Source organism: Hypomesus nipponensis, chromosome 22 (genome assembly GCF_054491055.1).
Source record: "Hypomesus nipponensis isolate SF chromosome 22, ASM5449105v1, whole genome shotgun sequence".
Lineage (NCBI taxonomy): Eukaryota > Metazoa > Chordata > Actinopteri > Osmeriformes > Osmeridae > Hypomesus > Hypomesus nipponensis.
Window position 1 is genome coordinate 18,129,744 of NC_140382.1, and position 23,580 is coordinate 18,153,323.

At 47.3% G+C, this 23,580-nt stretch overlaps 1 protein-coding gene across 1 annotated transcript in view; it reads left to right on the forward strand.

Moving 5' to 3' along the window:
• Window positions 1-23,580, forward strand: part of myo5b (myosin VB) — a 53,851-nt gene that overhangs the window by 21,873 nt on the left and 8,398 nt on the right. Inside the window, exons 7-29 of the mRNA XM_084686862.1 lie at window positions 50-131; window positions 738-845; window positions 1,006-1,115; window positions 1,357-1,622; window positions 2,702-2,783; window positions 3,747-3,887; window positions 5,168-5,290; window positions 6,262-6,345; window positions 9,067-9,213; window positions 9,803-9,900; window positions 11,206-11,292; window positions 12,270-12,381; window positions 12,831-13,042; window positions 13,445-13,601; window positions 14,657-14,896; window positions 15,169-15,396; window positions 16,147-16,240; window positions 18,581-18,726; window positions 19,431-19,550; window positions 19,871-20,005; window positions 20,384-20,449; window positions 22,231-22,470; window positions 23,139-23,236. Coding sequence (XP_084542988.1) covers window positions 50-131; window positions 738-845; window positions 1,006-1,115; window positions 1,357-1,622; window positions 2,702-2,783; window positions 3,747-3,887; window positions 5,168-5,290; window positions 6,262-6,345; window positions 9,067-9,213; window positions 9,803-9,900; window positions 11,206-11,292; window positions 12,270-12,381; window positions 12,831-13,042; window positions 13,445-13,601; window positions 14,657-14,896; window positions 15,169-15,396; window positions 16,147-16,240; window positions 18,581-18,726; window positions 19,431-19,550; window positions 19,871-20,005; window positions 20,384-20,449; window positions 22,231-22,470; window positions 23,139-23,236 — 3,176 coding nt within the window. The remainder of the gene's footprint in view (window positions 1-49; window positions 132-737; window positions 846-1,005; window positions 1,116-1,356; window positions 1,623-2,701; window positions 2,784-3,746; window positions 3,888-5,167; window positions 5,291-6,261; window positions 6,346-9,066; window positions 9,214-9,802; window positions 9,901-11,205; window positions 11,293-12,269; window positions 12,382-12,830; window positions 13,043-13,444; window positions 13,602-14,656; window positions 14,897-15,168; window positions 15,397-16,146; window positions 16,241-18,580; window positions 18,727-19,430; window positions 19,551-19,870; window positions 20,006-20,383; window positions 20,450-22,230; window positions 22,471-23,138; window positions 23,237-23,580) is intronic.

Sequence of the window (23,580 nt, forward strand, 5' to 3'; positions counted from 1 at the left end):
GAGCAATGCTTTGTGATTCCTGTAGTGTAATTATTGGTCTTTTTTTTAGGCTGAGGATGAGAGGAATTACCACATATTCTACCAGCTCTGTGCGTCCGCTACCTTACCGGAGTTCAAAGACCTGGCCCTGAGTAAGTGTCTCTTAGGGACGAGTGATTCAGTTTCTCCTCCGTGGGGGAAATCACTCTGCACAGATTTTGTGATATTTTTCAGATATTTCTTCATATTGCCATGTCTTATTCAACAGAGCAGCATGTTCTTAAAAATGAATCTTTTACAGGGTAGTGCTTGATGTGCAATTGGTAATCGAGAATATATATCATGCGTCTTTAATACACTTACCATTCTGGACCTCCTGCTTTAGATCGATTGTAACTTAATATTTCATATTGTTCATGTCACATAACACTGTGATAAACTTCAATAATAAAATGTATTTATGGAAGTTCTCTCCACTTAGTTTGCCAGTTGAACTTTCTACTACCTAAACTGTTATTGTAGTTTATGCCACAACAAAACAATTTCCTCCCATGTCCTCTCCTTTCCCTGCGGCACCTCTAAGGTATTAAACAAAGATGAAACTGTTTCCAGAACAGTTCCCGTTACCATCTTCTTATTGCTTTAAGGCTTAGTTTAGAGTGTATGTGTGTTGCTGAAGGAGCTTTTGATTTAATAAGAACATGTGCTTTGATCTGGTCCTCCCTCCTCCCCTGTCTCTCTCTCTCCCACGCTCACAGCCAGCGCTGAAGACTTCACTTTCACCTCTCTGGGGGAGAACATTTTCATCGAGGGGGTCAACGACGCTAAAGACTTTGAGAAGACGAGAGAGGCCTTCGCGTTGCTGGGTAAGCGTTTGAATGGACCGCTGGAATTGTGGCGTGAGACGTGCACAGGATCCAGTACTGAATAGGCTGCCGTTTATTTCCGCCCTAATCGTGGTAAACGATACTTCTCCGCTTCCAGGCAGGATGTGTGCGATGATGCGTTTCCTGTTGTGCTTTGCAGGGGTTAAGGAGAGCAACCAGAGCAGCATCTACCGGGTCATGGCTTCCATCCTCCACCTGGGCAATGTGGAGATCTGCTCCGAGAGAGACGGAGAATCCTGCCACATATCAGTACGTCTCGCTGTGATTGGCCCCTTTTTGTCCGTCCTCGCCATGGAGACCGGAGTTTGTTTATAATCGTTTGTCTGTGTGTGTGTCTGTGTGTGTGTCTGTCTGTGTGTGTGTCTGTCTGTGTGTCTGTGTGTGGATCTGTATGTGCGTTTGCATCTGTGTGTGTGTGCCTGTGTGTGTCCGCTTCTCTGTGTGTGTGTGTCCGCTTCTCTGTGTGTGTGTGTGTGTCTTCCACTCCCAGAGAGACGACCCCCACCTGGGTCACTTCTCCCGCCTGCTGGGGGTGGAGCTGGAGCAGATGGAGCACTGGCTGTGTCACAGGAAGCTGGTCACCACCTCGGAGACCTACGTGAAGAACATGTCCAGCAAGCAGGCCGCCAACGCCCGCAACGCCCTCGCCAAGCACATCTACGCTCACATGTTCGACTGGATCGTGGAACACGTTAACCTGGCCCTGCAGACCTCCTTCAAGCAGCACTCCTTCATCGGGGTGCTGGATATCTACGGGTGAGTGTGTGGGGGGGGCGGGGGGAGGGAGGGGGCGGGGGAGGGGGGGGAGGGGTGGTTTGTGTCCACCTACAATGGAACTTTGCAGTCTGGGTAATGGGAATTAGTCAGAGCTGCTGACAAAAGTGAAATGTAACACCGTACAGAACGGGTGGCCCAGATCAAAAACACCAAGGTAGTCTTATCCCTAAATCTAAATGTCCTTCCTGTCAGCCAGTTGACAAACGTATAAATCTGGAACTTATTTCCTTTCACGCAAGGCTGCTTTAACGAGTAACGAGCAAGTTCATAAACTCCTAGGCGCAAGTAGAATCTGAACAGAACCATAAGTCCTGGCTGGTGGCAGCTGCTGCCTTGCTTTGTGAGTGACGTGTCCCAGGCCAGGGGGGTCCTAGTCCTCGCTGCTTATTAGTGAGCTGTGACGTCCACGCAGAACAGCTTCTCTCCATCTTTCATCCGCCCCTCAGCTCTGACACACTGTGTTCCCTGCTAAGGCAAAGAACACAGCTTTCTGGGTATTGAGAGAGTGTGTGTGTGTGTGTGTGTTTGGACACAATGGAAAGCACCAGGTGTGGAAGAGGTGAAAAAGGTGTGTTGTTGAAACTCCTCTCTCTCTCTCTCTCGCTCTCTCGCTCTCTCGCTCTCTCTACCTCTGTCTCTCTCTACCTCTGTCTCTCTCTCTCTCCCTCTTTCACACACACACACACACACACACACACACGCGCGCACGCACGCACACACACACATGCTTAACTGTCCATTGTTGAATAAACTTGTCCCTGGTGTCTTTTCTCATTACAGTAGAGGATAGATCTATATTGACAAAGGTAGCTTCTCCTTTTCCCTGCTAGAGCCTGTTTGACTGCAGACATAACTGGTTGCTTACTGTGGTCCAGATTATTGATAAACTGTGGAGGTGTATGAGGAGAGATACTTCCTAGAAGAAGAACAAATGTTGCAGAGCCTAACTGCCTTACCTTGATTAGGAGACTTATACGGATCGTAACACTTTAAACTGATTGAGTTCTCTCTATTGCATTCAGAACTGATCACTATTCTCATTCTCCATCTGTCTGTAGATTTGAGACCTTTGAGGTGAACAGCTTTGAGCAGTTCTGCATCAACTATGCCAACGAGAAACTGCAGCAACAGTTCAACCAGGTAAACCACAGGATCAGTCACAGTATGTACTGCATTGATTTGAGAATTCCCTCGCCGTTACTATGGAAAACAGACGGTTTTTGTCAAATAATAATCTGTATGTGACGGACCGTGATTAGGTATTATTCCTGTGGTGTAGCAGGAAGAACTGTATGACTACTTTACATGGTGCATGATGAATAAGGTGTCACGGGTTCCAGACACTAAGCTGTTTTGGAAAGTGGCGCCTGATAAATGAATAAATATATCTGACCCTGCATCTCTCCCACCCTGCATCTCTCCCACCCTGCATCTCTCCCACCCTGCATCTCTCCCACCCTGCGTTCCCCCACCCTGGTTCTCTCCCCACCCTGGTCCTCTCCCCACCCTGCATCTCTCCCACCCTGCGTTCCCCCACCCTGGTTCTCTCCCCACCCTGGTCCTCTCCCCACCCTGGTCCTCTCCCCACCCTGCATCTCTCCCACCCTGCGTTCCCCCACCCTGGTTCTCTCCCCACCCTGGTCCTCTCCCCACCCTGGTCCTCTCCCCACCCTGCATCTCTCCCACCCTGCGTTCCCCCACCCTGGTTCTCTCCCCACCCTGGTCCTCTCCCCACCCTGGTCGTCTCCCCACCCTGGTCCTCTCCCCACCCTGGTCCTCTCCCCACCCTGGTCCTCTCCCCACCCTGGTCGTCTCCCCACCCTGGTCCTCTCCCCACCCTGGTCCTCTCCACACCCTGGTTCTCTCCCCACCCTGGTCCTCTCCCCACCCTGCATCTCTCCCACCCTGCGTTCCCCCACCCTGGTCCTCTCCCCACCCTGCATCTCTCCCCACCCTGGTCCTCTCCCCACCCTGGTCCTCTCCCCACCCTGGTCCTCTCCCCACCCTGGTTCTCTCCCCACCCTGGTTCTCTCCCCACCCTGGTTCTCTCCCCACCCTGGTCCTCTCCCCACCCTGGTCCTCTCCCCACCCTGGTTCTCCCAGCACGTGTTCAAGCTGGAGCAGGAGGAGTACGTGAAGGAGCAGATCCCCTGGACACTCATCGACTTCTACGACAACCAGCCCTGCATCGACCTTATCGAGGCCCGGCTGGGAGTGCTGGACCTGCTGGATGAGGAGTGCAAGGTGGGAGAGTGGATCAGCTGGATGAGGAGTGCAAGGTGGGAGCGTGGATCAGCTGGATGAGGAGTGCAAGGTGGGAGCGTGGATCAGCTGGATGAGGAGTGCAAGGTGGGAGCGTGGATCAGCTGGATGAGGAGTGCAAGGTGGGAGCGTGGATCAGCTGGATGAGGAGTGCAAGGTGGGAGAGTGGACCAGCTGGATGAGGAGTGCAAGGTGGGAGCGTGGACCAGCTGGATGAGGAGTGCAAGGTGGGAGCGTGGATCAGCTGGATGAGGAGTGCAAGGTGGGAGCGTGGATCAGCTGGATGAGGAGTGCAAGGTGGGAGCGTGGATCAGCTGGATGAGGAGTGCAAGGTGGGAGCGTGGACCAGCTGGGAGACAGGCCAGAGCCTGAGGCTAACACGCCCCCTGAAGAGTGAGAGAGAGAGAGAGAGAGAGAGAGAGAGAGAGAGAGAGAGAGAGAGAGAGAGTGAGAGAGAGAGACTTAGATTAAGAGTGAGAGAGAGAGACTTAGATTGAGAGTGAGAGAGAGAGAGAGACTTAGATTGAGAGTGAGAGAGAGAGAGAGAGAGAGAGAGGGGGGGGAGAGAGAGAGAGGGAGAGGGAGAGCGAGAGCGAGAGAGTGAGAGGACAGGCAGCTTGCCCAGGCTTTAGTTGTGCTTAGGCCAGTCTATCCTAAAGGGGTCCTATTCACAAACGGAGAGCATTACTAAGATCAGAGACAAAGATTATCAATCATCTATATCAAAGGTGATGGGATTTTAGAGGAGGTTCCTGGCATTGAGGTGGAAAGCAGAAACTGCAGAGCCAAGTTTGTTTTTGATCCAAACATTGGGTTTCAGTTAGCGGGCTTCTTCCAGCACTCATCTGCAGCCTGTCTCTCCCTTTACTCTGCGTCCTGATCTTTATCAGGGTAAACGCCTTCGGAACAAAACAGATTACTTATTTATTCTAAGCATCCTGTCTCATCGCAAAGCCCTTTGAAGTTACTGACAATAACTTGGAGCTTCTTCACAAGGATAGGCTTAATTGTTATTCGGAGCGCAGGTAACCCGGATAAAAAAGTTTTATACAATATTCCATCTCTTTCTCTCTTCTTTGTCTTTTCTTTCTCTCCTCCATCTCTCTTCTTATCTCTCTCCTTCCCTATATCTCTCTCCATCTCTCTCTTCCTCTCTCTCTCCCTATCTCTCTCTCTGTCTCTCTGTCTCTTACTATCTCTCTCTCTGTCTCTCTCTCTCTCTCTCTCTCCCTATCTCTCTCTCCCTCCCTCTCCTCCCACAGGTGCCTAAAGGAACAGATCAGAACTGGGCCCAGAAGCTGTACAGCCAGCACTCCAGCAGCGTGCACTTCCAGAAGCCGCGCATGTCCAACGTGTCCTTCGTCATCGTCCACTTTGCTGACAAGGTGAGCAGACCCAGGGAGTCAGGTGGCTGAGCGGTTAGGGAGTCGTGCTAGGAATCTGAAAGTTGAATCAGTTCGATTCCCGGCTGTGCCAAATGACGTTGTGTCCTTGGGCAAGGCACTTCACCCTACTTTCCTCGGGGGCAATGTCCCTGTACTTACTGTAAGTCGCTCTGGATGGAAGAGTGTCTGCTAAATGACTGAATGTAAATGAAGAACCAGCAGGCATCATGGAGCACCGTACCGAGTGAAGTAAAGCTGTCCACTGCGACCGTAACCCAGGGGAGGGTCTTGAGTTACACGCCAAAACAGATTGCTCCCCTTGTCAGTGTGACTGAACAGCTTCCATATATTTAGTTAGTCATCTGTTGACAATTGACTTTTATAGTACATAGTACATCCTGATTTAAGGTCTGAAACGGGCGCTGAATCTGTGAGTCAGGATGTGTTCTTCTCTCAGGGTACTCTTAGAGTGCTCTCAGAGAACGTCATTTTCAGGGCTCGTTTCAACACGTTTCCCCGCATTAGATATTTCAGATACTGTGGTGAGAAGAGTGCCTTGTTTGGGAGAGCAAAAATATGTGTGGTAGTTTCAGCTTGTTAATAACTTCTGCTGTTGTCGCCTGGGGGATGATCATTTCGTCACTATACAGAATCCTGCGTAGCATCGACAATGTGTAGTGGCTTGATTGCGCATTTTCAACATTAAGTTAATCAATTCTTATGATTACACATTATTACGACACAGAATCCCGAGAGGTGTCTTTGGTGCACGTTTAACATGAAGTTTAATCTTATTCTGTTTCCCCCGACTAAACCCTTGCTTCTCTTGCAGGTGAAACACTCTCGCATATCACTACTGTACAGAGCCCTTGGCGTCTTTAGTGTTGATTTTCATAACAACGTTCGAAAGATGTTGTTAACCAGAGTCAATCTTATGAAGCTTCCTCACCAGAGCTCTGCTTCTCCTGCAGGTGGAGTACCAGTGTGATGGGTTCCTGGAGAAGAACAGAGACACCGTCTACGAGGAGCAGATCAACATCCTGAAGGCCAGTAAGGTGAGGCTGAATCACCCAAACATGACTGGGGAATGGCTCAGTGGTTAGAGCTAAACTGTTGATAAATAGGTTGCAGGTTTAAATCCCCCTCCCGTATTTTGCATTGTTCCAGAGAAATAAAAGCACCCGTTAAATGAAGACATGTATTTAGTAGACACTTTTATTGCATAAGTTATGGTGATTTGCATTCTTAAACCATAACTGAATACCAACCTTAAGAACAATAATGAGATTGAATTACCTTAAGGCTTGGCTATACTCCCTTGCTCAGTATGTCTTATAAACCAGCCTTCACGCCCCAAATACCTTCTCACAGAACGCCTAATACAGTAAGTCAATCACAAACAGACGGTCTCGTCTCTCGTCTCGTCATCTTCCGCTTGTCCGGGGATCGGGTCGCGGGGGCAACAACCTAAGCAGGGAGGCCCAGGCTTCCCTCTCCCCGGCCACTTCCACCACCTCTTCCTGGGGGACCCCGAGGCGTTCCCAGGCCAGCCGAGTGACATAGTCCCTCCAGCGTGTCCTGGGTCTTCCCCGGGGCCTCTTCCCAGTGGGACGTGCCCGGAACACCTCACCAGGGAGGCGTCCAGGAGGCATCCTAATCAGATGCCCGAGCCACCTCAGCTGGCTCCTCTCGACGTGGAGGAGCAGCGGTTCTACTCTGAGCCCCTCCCGGATGACCGAGCTTCTCACCCTATCTCTAAGGGAGAGGCCGGACACCCTGCGGAGAAAGCTCATTTCGGCCGCTTGTATTCGCGATCTCGTTCTTTCGGTCACTACCCATAGTTCGTGACCATAGGTGAGGGTAGGAACGTAGATCGACTGGTAAATAGAGAGCTTCGCCTTTCAACTTAGCTCCTTCTTCACCACGACGGACCGATGCAGAGCCCGCATCACTGCGGACGCCGCACCGATCCGCCTGTCGACCTCGCGCTCCATTCCTCCCTCACTCGTGAACAAGACCCCGAGATACTTGAACTCCTCCACTTGGTTCAGGATCTCCTCCCCGACCCGGAGATGGCACTCCACCCTTTTCCGGTCGATAACCATGGCCTCAGATTTGGAGGTGCTGATTCGCATCCCAGCCGCTTCACATTCGGTTGCGAACCGCTCCAGTGAGAGCTGAAGGTCACGGCCCGATGAAGCCAACAGACGGTAGACTTTAATATTTCTTTTTTCTTCTTCGTAAATATTTTTGCGCTCACTGTGTCCGCAGTGTTTGGAAGAACTGGAACCAACATGAGACTTTGATCTAATCCGTTTTGCTGAAGAAGGTCTCAGTATAAGAGAGGTTGAACGCAAGTCTAAATCCGTTCATCTGATTTTGAAGGGGTTTTCACTAGGACCTGTGTCACTTTGCCTGGAGGGCAGGGCTCAACATAGAATGGCACTATTGTTAACGCCAGACCGACGACCTAGAAACGCCATGGATGAACTACACATGAAGTCTTTCTTTATGGGCTCTTTGTACATGAACTCGTTAAATACAAACTCTATATGAACTGTGTATATACCACAGAAACATGTCTTTATATATTAACTTTTTAGATTTGAACTTTGTATATGAACATTTTACGCACAAACTCTTTATATAAGAAATCTTTAGAGGGTGTAAAGTATACTGTAAATGCTAATGTATAGTTAGTAAAGGATGTAAATCACTGACACTACTAGTTTTAGCCTGTTTCTACACAATATGTTGACCTTCACCTTCGTCTAGACTGAGTCTAGCCAGTCGCATGACAATTCTCTGCCTACCATTGTTCACACGCTATAGGTGTGTGCTACAGGGAGTTGTCTGACAACTGGTTTTCCTTTATTCAGAAAAGATAAAGGTGCCGTCCTGTGTGACACGGAGGGACGCACAACTAACGCTTCAAAACAAACCTTCCCTCAGACGCACTCGCCCTTTTACGGATCACGTGATCTCGTTCGTCCTTTGCCAAATGCAACCTGCGTGATTGGAAACTCACTTAACTAAGCTCATGTTCTATCTCTGCCTGACCTTTTTTTACCCATTAACTGAATTAGGATATTTACGAAAATTAGCCAGCCTGGTTTTAGATGACGTTTGATCAAAAGTTGCTCAGAACCAATTTATCCTCTGATAAATTCTGGTCCTGACTCTTATCTGTAGTGGAAATAATTGGAATAATTGGATATCTCTCCACTCATTCTTCATGTGATGTTGTGTTCCTAATTTGCCATCGCCTCTGAAGTCCCTTTTGCCATACTGTAGGCCTACAGTTTATTTCAAAGTAACCATTAAGCAATTTAAGGGCACTAATTTGGTTTTGGCATGTTTGTAATAGTTTTGCAATCATACACGTCCTGAAACACGTAGGCCTATCAATTAAAATTAGAGAACGAAAAAGATTCATAATTAATGCCAGGTGTTGGTGTGCTCCTGAATGAACTTGTGAACCAATTTCCAGTTTTGTTGTTGTGTTAGCATCGCCTAATTAGCAGTCTGAAATGGCACAGGGCCTCATTCAACCCCCACCTCACTAGGCTGTGTTACAGTAGATGTGCACTAACTAACCTGGAAACCGGATTGGAAAACAACTCACGGAGAGCCGCCTGTTTGTCAGAGACTGTTCTGAGACAACTAGCCAGTTCTTCTTACCTGCGAGATGTACTGCAAGAACTTGTTGTTGTAAGAAACCACAAGCTAAACACACAAATCAGTAACGTGATCATTTTCCTGTCCTCGTCTCTCAGTTCCAGCTCGTGGCTGATTTGTTCCAGGAGCGTAAAGACAGCTCTGCCACCGGCTTCTCCAGTAAGTCCTCCAAGATCAACGTGCGTCCGGCCAAGCCCGCCCCCAAAGTCCCCAACAAGGAGCACAGGAAGACAGTGGGCCACCAGGTGAATCCGTCTGATATGGACATTTAGTCATTTAGCAGACGCTCTTATCCAGAGCGACTTACAGTAAGTACAGGGACATTCCCCCGAGGCAAGTAGGGTGAAGTGTCTGGCCCAAGGAACAAAGTCATTTGGCACGGCCGGGAAACGATCTGACAACCTCTTCAGATTACTAGCCCGATTCCCTAACCGCTCAGCCACCGCTCAGCCACCTGACTCCCATTTACAGGGGTTAAAGGTCACAGTCGTTTCATAAGTGAATGATAACAAGTAGTTTATCTTACACTTTATTAATTTTTTACAAGGAGACATGTGGATTTAGTTTGGCTGTATATGATATATGAAATAGTGTATGTTAATTATTTAATTTATATACATGTATATATGTAGTTTGAGCTTTATTAATAGTCATAATAAGGGTAATAATACAAAATATATAATACTAAAATTCATTATCATTCAATAGTTTAATGATATAGTTGTATACCTATTAATAGTCAAAATAAATATTATAATAATTAACTTTTTTTTCTGTCAACTGTTCCTCTCATCCCTGCGTGTATGTGTATGTACGTGTGTGTGTGTTCTGTAGTTCCGTAGCTCCCTCCAGCTCCTCATGGAAACCCTAAACGCCACCACACCCCACTACGTGCGCTGCATAAAGCCTAACGACGAGAAGGAAGCATTCATGTGAGTGAACGTCTAAACATTTGGACCCGACAGCCAATCCTAGTCTCATACTATGGATCGGATGGATTTCTGAAATGGCTTTTGTGTACGAACCTGCTTATGTAGGTTACATGTAAGAATGTAACTTCTGATCGTTAGCATCGCCTTCTCGTTGAAGAGCCTGAGGTAAAACAGAACTTGGGGTCGACAGTGAGGCCCTTTGTGCTTGAATCAGAAGTCAGGTTTTCAACTGTGTTCAGCCTCCCTAATCCGATTCATAAGGCTCGTAAAGAGAAGCCTCTTACAGTTTGCCGTAGTCATAACACATAACTCCCAACTGCACGGGGATCTGTTGGGTGGTATAATTATTCTGGAAAGGTCAAATGTTATGTACAGACCCAGGGGTACTGTATTGGCTATCTTTGTTGTCCACTGAGCTTTAAAAGATTAATTTAGCATCGGTTGTAGAGTAACCAGTAATTAGAACTACCACAGGTACCCAGGTAATGATAGCTATACTGGTACTTGATACTTATAGGAAATTAGGTTTATGTTAACCATACGATACAGTCATGACAAAGCTGTCCACTGCCTGGAAGCACAGAATGAATCAGCAAAATCAAAAAAGTCAGTGATTAATATGAAAATAAATTGTCGGTTGAGAAGTGGGTTTGCTGTTGTATCAAAAAGGTTTCCAGCAAAACGGCGGTTTAGTTTCTGCGGTGTTGTTTGGCGTCGATTGTGTACTACAGAAACCAAGAAGACTCTTCAGAAGACGAGAGAGGGATAGAGTGGGTGTAGAAATGAGAAGTCAAGTTGTGTTCATCTCGTTGATTCATTCTTTCACACAAGGACCTTTTTCAGCGCTGCTTAATGAAATGATGCTAGTCACATGCTGTGGCTGAGCTGGTAGCAAGGGCCCTGAGGTAGAGATAGACAGTCAGGCCAACACACACACACACACACACACACTCACACACTCACACTCACAGCAGCTTGCCACGGCTCGTCTTGTCCATGTCTCAGCCAGTACCTCCAGGGACATCTTAGCATGTGTACAATGATGAAGAAGAAAATCAGGTAGGTTACGTTTGTTATTTTAGTCTTCTAGCTGACATTTTTATCCAAAGCCGACATACAAACCGAGCCGTGCTTGTGGTTGGTACGGAAGGCAGTCAAGGACTAGAACAGGCGCAGGTTTAGAACACCTCCACAGTCAGCTAAGGGTCGTGAGTTAGGAGGTCCCCCTTCCTCCCCCTGGAGGACCTCGTTCGAACGGTTGCTTTCGGTGTGTCGCCTGAGTGCGTGGTGTCGTCCCTGCCGCAGGTTTGACTCGAGGAGAGCGGTTCAGCAGCTACGAGCATGTGGCGTTCTGGAGACGATTCGCATCAGCGCAGCAGGATACCCATCCAGGTGAGTTCACATCCTCAACACGTCCCAACGGAGTTGAGACTGCCGTCGGGTTCTTGAGTAGATGATGAGGATTATTAATCCCTGATTAGGGAACGTGATGTTCGTCGCCTCGGGAATTTGGGTTTCTTTTTCGTGTTTTTTAACCCTTTCAAGACATGCAGAAGCACCCTTTGTGTTTGCTACTTGCGTTCTGTTATTTGAATTCCTGGCGTAAATCCCACTGATGTCTGTGCTATGCAGTACTTCCAACCAATGACCAGCCTCAAACTGAATCATCGAAACTTAAATAAAATTAAAAAAACACATTCTGTGGACGTCCTGTGTTTTATAAAGCTTTTGGCGATGTTGAGGGAAGCACAGACATGGAATGCAACTGACAAGGGCCCAGGTGAGGTTCTGGACTTCAGACTACCAGCCCTGGGCCCATAGCTGAAGTACAGCTCTTCCTCTCTGTCTGTTGTTATTGTTTTCACATCCACAACAACTCTCTTGCACTAACCTTAAAAGGGGGGGGGGGGAATTTAATTTCATCCTCCTCTCCTGAGATACGTTCCCCGAGGCAGCACAGAGGGGGGCTGGTCTCAACTGAGCATGAGAAACCGCTCAACAACAATTTAACACTTTTATAACACAGGAGGGGAAAACAACTACCGCATGAGAGAAATAAGTTTTATTGCGTCAAACGTTATTAAATTGAAGACAAGTACATTCAGTCATCACTGTTATCTCATCAAAGGGCACTTATAAATGTATATTTATTCATATTTCTGTCTTTTTAAAGTTAAAAATATACATTGAGAAGTGCCCTGTCAGTCCAACATATTATTTGAAATTATCAGCATACTTAAGGAAAAAGTGTAACATAACGTTGTTTAAATGTACAAAATAAATGAAAGGCTTTTTGTTTCCTATGTCATTCATAAGAAGATCTTAAACATCAAAAGGACATTAAAACACCCCGCTCCTTGTCTCCCTAGGTGGACGTACCCAGACTTCTTCAACAGATACCGGGTCTTGATGAAGAAGTCTGACATGACCATCTCAGACAAGAAGCTGGTGTGTAAGAAGCTGCTGGAGACCCTGGTGAAGGTAGGAGGCCCTCTCGTGCCCCTCGTAGTTATTAAATCACAGCGCCCCCGGTGGAGGAAGGTGGGAGGAGGCAGAGGAACTGTATTATGAAACCTCACAGGTTTTCTTTCGGTTCCTGTGTGTTTCTGTGTTGCTCTGTTCACTGATAAACACCTGGTTTTAATCATTGTTCAGTGTCAAGCTAGTGCAGGATGCTAATGCTAAAACACACAACACAGTTTGCTACTGCTAAAACAGTCTGTAGGCGGTAGGCTACTGCATGGAAGGGTACTGTAACTATTTTAGTTCTCTATGGTACAGCAGCTACAAATACCCAGTGTTACGTGCTACTGCTAGACTGTACAGGACTGGATGCCGACCTGCAGGTGTAACACGACGAGGTGATTTTACACTCAGAGGGTGAAAACACCTGTTGATGAATCCGTCTTTCCTTCCCCCCTCCCTGCCAGGACCCAGACAAGTTCCAGTTCGGCAAGACCAAGATCTTCTTCCGGGCGGGCCAGGTGGCGTACCTGGAGAAGCTGAGGGCCGATAAGTTCCGCTCGGCCTGTATCAAGATCCAGAAGTCGGTGCGGGGCTGGCTCCAGAGGGTGCGCTACCGGAAGATCCGCCGGTCGGCCCTCACGCTGCAGAGATACGGGCGAGGGTACCTGGCTCGCAGGTGAGGAGGGAGAAGCAAGTGTGACGAGGGCGGGAAAGGGAGGGCCCAAGGGTTTGAGGATGTTGGCTGTAGCCCCCCCCCTCCCCCAGAATCAATCAGTGTTGTCAGCTACTGTAGGTGCCATCTGTTCTCTCCATCTCTCTCTCTCTCTCTCTCTCTCTCTCTCTCTCTCTCTCTCTCTCTCTCCTTCTCTCTGTCTCTCTGTCTCTCTCTCTCTCTCTCTCTCTCTCTCCCTCTCTCCTTCTCTCTCTCTCCCTCTCTCTCTGTCTCTCTCTCTCTCTCTCTCTCTCTCCTTCTCTCTCTCTCTCTCTCTCTCTCCCTCTCATATCTTGTCTCATCTCTTGTATCAGTGATATGTCAGTAATAAGTGAAGTTCTCTCTCTCTCCCCCTTCTTCTCTCAGGCATGCGGAGCAGCTGCGTATGACCCGTGCTGCAGTGATCTGTCAGAAGCAGTACCGCATGGTGAGAGATCGAAAGGCCTACCTGAGGGTGAGACGGGCTGTGGTCACCATCCAGGCCTTCACCAGGGGCATGTACACCCGCAGGATCTACCAGGAGGTACTGAAGCTCCCTATCTCCCTCCCTCCCTCTCTCTCTCTCTCTCTCTCTCTCTCTCTCTCTCTCTCTCTCTCCCTCTCTCCCTCCCTCTCTCCCTCTCTCTCTTTCCCGACTTGTTGAGTTTCCTCCCATCCTGCCCCGCCCATCCACTTTTCCTCTCCACTCTCTCTCCTCTTTCTCCATTAGAATAATTTTTTTCTCTCTCCTGGGAATTGATTAAATCAATGGAGAGAAAATAGCTGTCCTCGGTGAAGCTTGTCATTGGAGACGTAGTGTCTCGAATCTAAAGGGAATGTGATCAGGAGGTGCTGTGTGTAAACAGGGCCCTGCTGTGGCTCTGCCAGCCAGAGTCCCTGGAGACAGAGACATGCAAAGACTCCAGGAGCCCTGAGTCTGCGTACCATGTAGGCTGAGGCCCTGGTTCGAATCCAGCCTTTGCCCTTTGCTGCATGTGTTCCCCGCCCCCCCCCCCGCCCCCCCCCCCCCCCTTAAGTCAGCTCTCCCCTTCTCTCCCCCTCTCCCCCTCTCTCCCCCTCTCTCCCCCCTCTCTCTCTCTCTCTCTCTCTCTCTCTCTCTCTCTCTCTCTCTCTCTCTCTCTCTCTCTCTCTCTCTCTCTCTCTTTCAATTACCTTTCCTGTCACACTTCGCTTCAAAAACTGTCTGGTAAAGCATTACAAATTCAGAAACTGAAAGTACAATTCTATTCATGACCACAGTGGACCATAACAAAGACCCTGTCTCCTCCTCTCTCCTCTCCAATACTCCTCCCCTCTCCTGTCCAATACTCCTCCCCTCTCATTCACCCTTCCCCTCTCCTCCCCTCCACCCCTCCCCTCTCCTCTCCACTCCTCCACCCCTCTCCTCCTCCCCTCTCCTCCACCCCTCCCCTCTCGTCCTCCCCTCTCCTCTCCACTCCTCCTCCCCTCCACCCCCCCCCTTTCCTCCTCCCCTCTCCTCTCCACTCCTCCTCCCCTCCACCCCTCCCCTCTCCTCCTCCCCTCTCCTCTCCACTCCTCCTCCCCTCCACCCGTCCCCTCTCCTCCACCCCTCCTCAGTTCCTGCTGCACCACAAGGCCATCATCATCCAGAGGAGCGTCCGCGGCTGGCTGCAGAGGAGGAAGTTCCGGCGGGCGCGCGACGCTGCCGTCACCATCCAGTGTGCCTTCAGGCGCGTCCAGGCCCGGCGCCGGCTGAAACAGCTGAAGATCGAGGCTAGGTCTGCTGAGCACCTGAAGAAGCTCAACAGCGGCATGGAGAACAAGATCGTCCAGCTGCAGAGGAAGATGGACGACCAGGTCAGTGTCGGACCCCAGCAGCTCTAACACTCACCACTTCTTAAAGTTCTTCCTTTAACTTAAAACCACTAACCAAGTTAGATATGTGGGATGTTTTAGTCGGGCGAATTAGGTATTTTTCTAGCTCTTCTCTTTGACGGAAGTGATGCAAGGTCATTTAAATGATCCAGTGCTTACGAATCAATCTTGCGGTTCCGAGTTAATCTCGCGGTTACAAACTTATCGGGCAATTCCGAAATTAATCTTGTGGATCTCTCTCCTTCTCTCTGTAGTCGAAAGAGTTAAAAACGCAAAACGAGCAGCTGCTGGTGACCAACGTCAGCCTGAGCTCTGAGATGACCAAGCTGCAGAAGCAGCTGGAACAGGTGCGCGTTCGCCAAGGAGACGGCACACAACTGCAGGATGAGCTGGAGAAACTGAGGGCGGAGCTACAGGAGGCCCACGCCCACAGGAAGAGGCTGGAGGAAGAGTACGGCAGCGAGAAGCAGGGTCTGGAGCAGGTGAGAGGGGGAGGAGGGTTGATTAGAAATCTTTTTTTCTTTTCTTTCTTTTTGTTATCCAACACAACGAAATGACTACACAGCCATGAATGTGGTTAAATAATACCAAATCATTACCTTAACAATACAAAGAATCTAGCTTAATATTCTCTGACTGCAGATGTTAAGTGCTGGACCACATGCCCCTGTGTTTGAAGGAATGAAACATGTAGGGTGGATCATTGAGACAACATCAGCATTCGACGACAAGGGAACTGTTGAGTTGATGTGTTTACTGGGTGTAAAACACTTTTTTCAGAAACTATAGTAGCAGTGATTTACTAAATCATGCTCACCTCAGAAATGATATATGTTTGTGTGTGTGTCTTATTTCACCACTGGCATAAGGGAATAAGGGACACCAGATTGGGTGCTGGCTTCCTCCATGGTATCTGACACCCATCTGAATGGGTCCTATCTCCTCAAGGCCAGCCTCCAGGACAATGGATGGGCTGTATCGTCCCTGTTGTCCTGCTTACACCCACAGTGTCTTCTCTTAGAGGAGCTGCAGATTGAGGGTTTCTTAGAGAAACTAACTACGAAATGTGTCTTTTTTTCAAGCGTCTTCTAGCCCAACTAGGTCCAGGTCCGTCTGAGATTGTCGTAGCGAGTTGGACAGATATATCACGAAAAGCTTTGAGCCTGAACTTGAGCCGGCTTCTTATTTCCTCACTCTAGTTTCTTTTTTTTTCCCCATTCTTTTTTTTGTAGAGGGTGCAGGAGCTGGAGAAGGAGAATATTCTGTTGAAGAGTGAGAAGGAGGAGATGAACCAGATGATTCTCAAGCAGTCTAAGAACACCGAAGGTGAGAGGGTTTCCTTTTTCTCGGCCGGTTGTGTGACGGAGAGAGAAAAGGTGAGAGAGAGAGAGAGGAGAGAGAGAGAGGAACGGAAAGAGAGCGGAGAAGAGAGAGAGTAGGAGAGGGAGAGAGAGAAAACAGAGAGAAAGAAGGAGGAAGAAACGGGGAGAGAGAGAGAGAGCCTCCCCTCCTTATCCTGGGGGAAGGATGTCTCTCTCTCCAACACAAGAGCAGTTTTTGTTTTGAAGTAGGATGGTAGAAAGGGACTGACTGCATCAGGTTTCCAAGCAGCAATGTGAGAAAGCGTTCCACCCGGGGCAGTGAAGCTATCTATTGTTCAGCTCCAGCTTCACATGGTAAAAGCAGCAGGTGAAGCCCATTAGGTCTGGCCCCGTGGACCAGTATATGATTACAGTATCCTGATGTCCTCTAAATGTGTTCAGCATATGAATGTGTGAGGGGAGATATTCATGGTTGAGTCTAACTGGGTTGCTCTGTAAAGTTTCGGGTTTGAAAAACGAGAACGTTTCAAAGTTGTAGGAAGCACCTTTCTGTGCTTCTTTCAAAGGTCTAAGAAACTACAACCAGCTGGTGTGTTTAAGAAGTTTGAACCGTTAACCGGTTTGAACCTGTTTGGCCTCAGGTAAAATTATCCTTTGCTCAGTGGCACTGTCGATATGGGAGTGTTTCTCTCCTAAAGATCTGTGACTTGTGGGACTTTTCCATCCAAATCTCCGTCAGATATCGTCCAGCTCTCTGTAGTGGATCCTGATTATCAAAGTGCTTAGAGGGAGTGAATGAGTTACAGCCCTAATATTGCCCAATTTAGCTCTTTATATGCAGTGTTTTTTTATTTTATATATATATATATTCATAGTTGGTAAGTGAAGTGTGATAGGAAAGGCAGAGAGAGAGAGACAGAGACAGAGAGAGAGAGACAGAGACAGAGAGACAGAGACAGAGAGACAGAGAGAGAGAGACAGAGACAGACAGAGATGCAGCAAAGGGCCAATGCCTGTTTAAAAGACTCTGGCGTCTGCTGAAGATGGGTTTACGCTAGGTTCAGTTGCCATATCAACAGCTAGCACGTAGCGGGTCGTTTCTTAATAACCCATTTCGTTATTATCTAATTTCCTTTCTGAATTCAGCTGTTTTAACCCCTGCCTCTTTCAGAATGAATTTTCTCTCCATCTCACGGTTCCCTGTATCTTATCCTCCTCTGGAGCACTTTCATACGGGGCTGTAATGAGCCAGGCTGGAGGGTGAGGAGAGCCCATAAAAGACTTACCACGCTGCCTCGCCGCAGCTCATAAAGATGATCTATAAACGCAAATAACACTTTAACGCATTAGTTTCAGGTCATAAATCGAACACGACCTCTTAAATACTGTATGCGTGCGCGCCGGTTCCTGGAGTTCCATATTTCATCATGGTGCCCTCCCTCCCTCCCTCCTCTGGCCGGGGTCCAGAGAGAGCGTCTCCACTGTCGGGTTGAATTAGTAAGATCTGAGCGGCGCGGGGGAGATGGACAGATAAACAGCGGAGATAAAAATGGGAACGAGCTGACAGCCCTATCCACCGCCTGTTCATCTCACACCTATTCATTCCTCATCACAGATTCAGAGGTTTCCTCAATTGGTTAATTGACAAATTGCTGTGGATGATGTTTAGCCTAGACCAGGAAGATAGGTCTAGGTCCTGTCCAGTTGTTTGGACCTCCCGATGTACCGTGATGATGTTGACTTCACTGTGAATGAGGGTTCACTCCCTGTCACCATGTACAAATTCAATTTCAGGTTTATTGTCATATGCACACAATGTGGCAGTTATTTGCGTGATTTTCAGGATTCCCCAACAGTGCAGATGTAAACCAAACACATGATGTAAACCAAAACAATGGAACCTATAGGAATACAAACAACATTGGCACATAATTAACAATATTGACTTGGTACAAAGTAGACTAAATAGCTGTTTGTGACTGAGGTGGGCTGCTGTGTGTCCCAGACCCAGTTCACAAACAAAACAAACACATTCACAGGAAAATCTCTCATCTTCACACACCTTCACGACCACAAGACAAGTAACGCTAACCCCCGAACACACACCCAACAGACCCTGCTGGTCCTGCATTTTAATTCTTAAACTCCACTGCAACTATTATTTGATTTTTTTGCTTTTTGAATGATTTTTTGAATGTCTTAATGTTCTCAAATGTTTTTTAAGTCTTGTTTTCTTTCGCATTATGTTTTTCATGCTTTTAATGGTTTTATGTGAAGCCCTTTGATTTGCCTTGTTGTTGAAATGTGCTCGACACATGAACTTGCCTTGCTGTGTGTGTCTCAGACCAGGAGAGTGGGGTGGTGCAGAGGGAGAGCAAGCTGCAGACCGAGCTGGATGAGGAGAGACAGCGCTACCAGAACATGCTCAAGGAGTTCTCCAGACTGGAGCAGAGATACGACAACCTCCAGGAGGAGGTGTCCTTGGTCAAGGTGAGGGTGAGGAGAGGCTAACCTCCCCATTACGGGACGGGAGATTGTCATTGTCCTCCTGATCAGAACACTAACCTAGGAAGCCTGACCGGTAAGCAGAGATACTTCCAACCACAAACCTCTTCTTGAGTATTTAGATTTTGATTCAAATCAAATCAAATCAAATTTATTTGTATAGCCCTTTTTACACGCAAGCATGTCACAGAGGGCTTCACATACGCCCATTGAACTGCCCCTCAACCAACCTAAACCCTCAAGGAAGACAAGGAAAAACTCCCAGAAAAACTCCCAACGGGAGAAAAAATGGAAGAAACCTTGGGAGGAGCAATTCAGAGAGGGATCCCCTCCTCCAGAGACGGTTGGCAAGAGAGAGGAGCAGAACACAAGCTAAACATTGATTGATTACCTCCCCCCCCCCACACACACACACATGTATATAATTGTATACTGTAATGTAACAGTATACAATTATGTAATTTACATTTACGTTTATGCATTTAGCAGACGCTTTTATCCAAAGCGACTTCCAAGAGAGAGCTTTACAAAGTGCGTAGGTCACTGATAATAACAACAAGATAGCCCCAAAAACATTGCGAGTAGCCGAAACATGAAGCACATATATTGTGAACAACCAAAATAAGTGTAATGTATTTATACATAGTGACCTATATAACCTCCTCACCTCCTCGTCTCTGCTCCCCCAGTTCCAGCCCGGTCACAGGAGGAACCCCTCCACTCAGAGCTCCCTGGAGTCAGACTCCAACTACCCCTCCATCTCCACCTCCGAGGTGGGCGACACCGAGGACTCCATCCAGCTGGTGGAGGTGAGACTCAACAGCAAAGGAGATGGGGAGTGAATAGGATACTGTACAGCTGAGTACAGTAGCACTTTCTTGATCCTCCAGGACTCCATCCAGCTGGTTATTCCAAAAGAGGGTCAGATGGCTGAGTGGTTAGGAAGTCGGACTATCAATCAGAAGGTTGTTGGTTCGATTTCCCGGCCGTGCCAATGACGTTGTGTCCTTGGGCAAGGCACGTCATCCTACTTGCCTCGGGGATAATGTCCCTGTATTTACTGTAAGTCGCTCAGGATAAGACTGTCTGCTAAATGAATACATGTAAATGTAAAACGTTGTGCTTGCAGGAGATGGGAGTGGAGAAGGCAGCGATGGACATCAGTCTGTTTATGAAGCTGCAGAAACGCGTCCGGGAGCTGGAGCAGGAGAGGAAGAGGCTGCAGACCAACCTGGACAAGATGGAGGAGCTGGCAACGCACAAGGTGGACCTGACTTCCTGCTTCCTGTCTCAACAGGAAATTGCTCTGAAAAAGTCTTATTTGCAGAATGCAGCCGTGTTCTGAATTTAGACATTCTAAAAGAAATAGGTCACTACATTGTTATTTGTATGTCGCTTAGGATAAAAGCTTCTGCTAAATGTAATCAAATAAATATAAATATAAAAATACTACTTTTGGCTAGTTGAGGTTTAAGTCCAGGAAAGGTAATAAACTTTATTGTTAAACTTAGCAACTAAAATCTAAGTTTATCAGATAAGAATCTGTATCTGTCCTTGCTTTGTGTATAGATGTTGTTGCTGCAGCCTGCCTCTGTCTTATCACGCCGTCTGTAGTCATTACCTCTGTGTTATTATCTCTCAGGGTATCGAGCCAAAGGGTTCTACGTCAGAGCAAGAGGCAGAAGACCTGGCATACAACAGTCTTAAGGTACAGATCTCTCTCTCTATCTCGGTCTCTCTCTCCCTTTCCCTCTCTCCCTCTCCCTCTCTCTCTCTCTCTCTCTCTCTCTCTCTCTCACATAAGTGTTGAGCCGTTTCTAATAGGATGTCGTTTTTTGTACTCTTTGATTTCTTCTTCACCTTGGCTGTTCTGGTGTCTCTGGCTGCTCTGCCTGTCAAACTGTGGGTGAGTGGAGGCTATTATCATGCTCCCTGGGGTTCACCTGAGAGGGACAGATTGTTAGCGGTTAGCTGTACAGGGCAGCCTTTTTTCCCCCCAAAGACATTTTCTCCTGCTTTACCCTTTTTAACAATCCTTCTTGAATGTAACCATTGCTGCACTTGGCAGGTTGGGGTCTAAGTGTGTCTGTGGTGCGTCTTTAACATGTACTGTAGGAAAGAGTCACATTTGGTTTTAGACTAACATTACAGACTCTTGCATCTGGTCTCAATACATTTATATTTTGGGCCATTTGTCATGCTCTATCAGACAGTTTTGAGTGAAGTGTGACAGGAAAGGCAGGGAGAGAGAGCAAGGGAACGCACCGATGGGACCAGGCTGGATTCGAAAGCCTTTCAGAGAAGGCTTCCTAGGACAACCCTTCCTTCAGTGTTTAGGTTTTCATGGGGAAATGGGGGATGTAGCAGTGCCATGGATACAGCTACAGCAGAGGGCCGCTAACAGACATACCTGACAGAACAATCGATTTATTTGTCTTCTTCTTCTCCGACTAATTCTCAACCTCTTTGTATTCCGAACTTTCAGAGATCCATTGTGTCTATTTATGTGCTAGTAAAAATAGTTATCTTTTCTGGACCATAACAGTAAACAGTTTGATTGACACTGATTACAGAGGATAAGACTTCCTCTCAAAGTGCAGTCTTCCAAATGTACCACTGAGGTGAGGAGACAAAGTGCAAAGGGTTAAAGATCGATTTGTTGAGGGAAGGACAAACGTTTAGTTAAATGTATGTTTTAGCTAAGGATATATCCAGTGATAGGCTTTTGTCCCACCCTGATTTAGTTGTCTGTGAGTTGTCCTATGATGCCTGGAGCAATGCAGTGTTCAGTTTGAGTTTTTATGATCAGAACTGGACCTGAGAGATGACCCTGACCCAGGGCTGCACGATTATGGCCAAAATGATCATCACGATTATTCTGAACAACATTGAGATCAAGATCAATTATCACGATTATTTGTTGATTTTAACTCAAACTATTTTTACTGTCACACAGGCTAATTATAACTGCTTTCACATTCATATTGTGCTACATTCCTGCTAATTTACAAATATGTGCATCAAAATAAAATAGGTCTTCTTATTCACCAAAATTCAGTGAATCTCCTTAAAGAATAAATAACAATAATTAAATAAAACAATAAAGAACATTTTGCAAAACTTCAACAGGGCACTATTTTACATTGTGTAAATATATCTTAAGAAGCAAAAAAAAAACATTGATACTATGAACGGAATGACGCATTTTAAATTACATTTACATTTATTCATTTAGCAGACGCTTTTATCCAAAGCGACTTCCAAGAGAGAGCTTTACAAAATGCATAGGTCACTGATAATAACAACAAGATAACCCCAAAGCATTGCGGGTAGCCAAAAGCAAGAAGTACACATTGTGAACAACCAAAAAAATTGTAAATAGTCCTCGATCACGCAAATGTGATCGTGGGAAGACAAAATTAAAATTTGATTAATTGTGCAGCCCGAACCTGACCACTGTCACGTGCCCTGGCTCTGTTATGTCCACAGAGACAGGAGCTGGAGTCTGAGAACAAGAAGCTGAAGAACGACCTGAATGAGCTCCGGAAGGCCATCGCTGACCGAGCCTCCCAGAACAGCTCCTCCAATGAGCTGCAAGATGGCTACAACCTGCTGCTCAACCAGCTCAAGGCGGCCAATGAGGAGCTGGATGTTCGCAAGGAGGAAGTGCTCATCCTCAGGACCCAGATTGTCAGTTCGGCCCAGCAGGAGAAGAACACCAATCACATAGTGAGTAGATGCGCTGTGGAGGAACACAGGTCGACCTTATCTTGGCTGATCCTCGTTGTTTAATATGCACTGATTGACTAATGTATATGGCCCTATTGGCTCATTGAAAGGGAATTTTGCCCTCATATAAAAGGCATTTGGTTGCGTGTTCATCTTGCGACACATATCAGGAGTTTGATAGGAAACAAGATTTGGGTGTTTACAACTTGAAATTGAAATAAACATTGTGGGCAAGTTCTACATTTAGTTGACTTCAGTTGAACTGAAAAATAAGACACATGGTGCTCATAAGCGATGAAAGTGTTGAGCTTACTCAGATTTAAACCTCATCCAACACGGCCCAAGGGGAGACGGCTGTTTTAAAGGTTACCAAGGTAACACGACCGTGAGGGACTGAGAGTCTGACAGATCAGACCCAGGGCCAAGAAATCCACTGAATGCCTGAATCCTGACCTTCTAAAAGACCATCTTCTAGACCTTATATACTTGGGCGTGACTGTCAGCTGTTTTCCTGCCAGGGACTGAATGGTCACAGTTGCTGAATGAGTCAACCCTTCGTTCAAGTCTCCAACACAAACACAACTGACCTCCACATCTCATCTCCTTCTCTCGTCTCCTTTTGTCATCTCCTTCTCTCGTCTCCTTCTCTCATCTCCTTCTCTCAACAGGACACCAACATCGTTCCTGACTGGACCAACAACAGCAACAAGCCCATCAACAAGGAGGAAGCTCTCCTGGCCTACCATGGGCTCTGTGAATCCAAGAAGTAAGTGGGATCATGTCCGCGTTTCCCCTTCAAGAACCACAGTGGTTCAGCTCAGAGCGGCTCCCGGCTCCTGGCTCCAACCCTGCTCCCGGAGAGAGACCCTCCTGTAGGTTTAAGTCCAGCCCTGCCCCTGGAGATCTAGATTTTACCAAACATGATTCTTGTTTGTCAACCAGCTGTTAGAATAATGGATTTGTGCTGGAATAAAAACCTGCATAATTGACGAATTCAAGGGCCTTTTTCCGTAGTGGTGAAGCATTCATCCAGGAGGTTAGGTAAGGTTACAGTAAACAGTTGGTTTAAGAGACTTAAACATTTCCCAGAAGCATGAGTCACTGGAACTT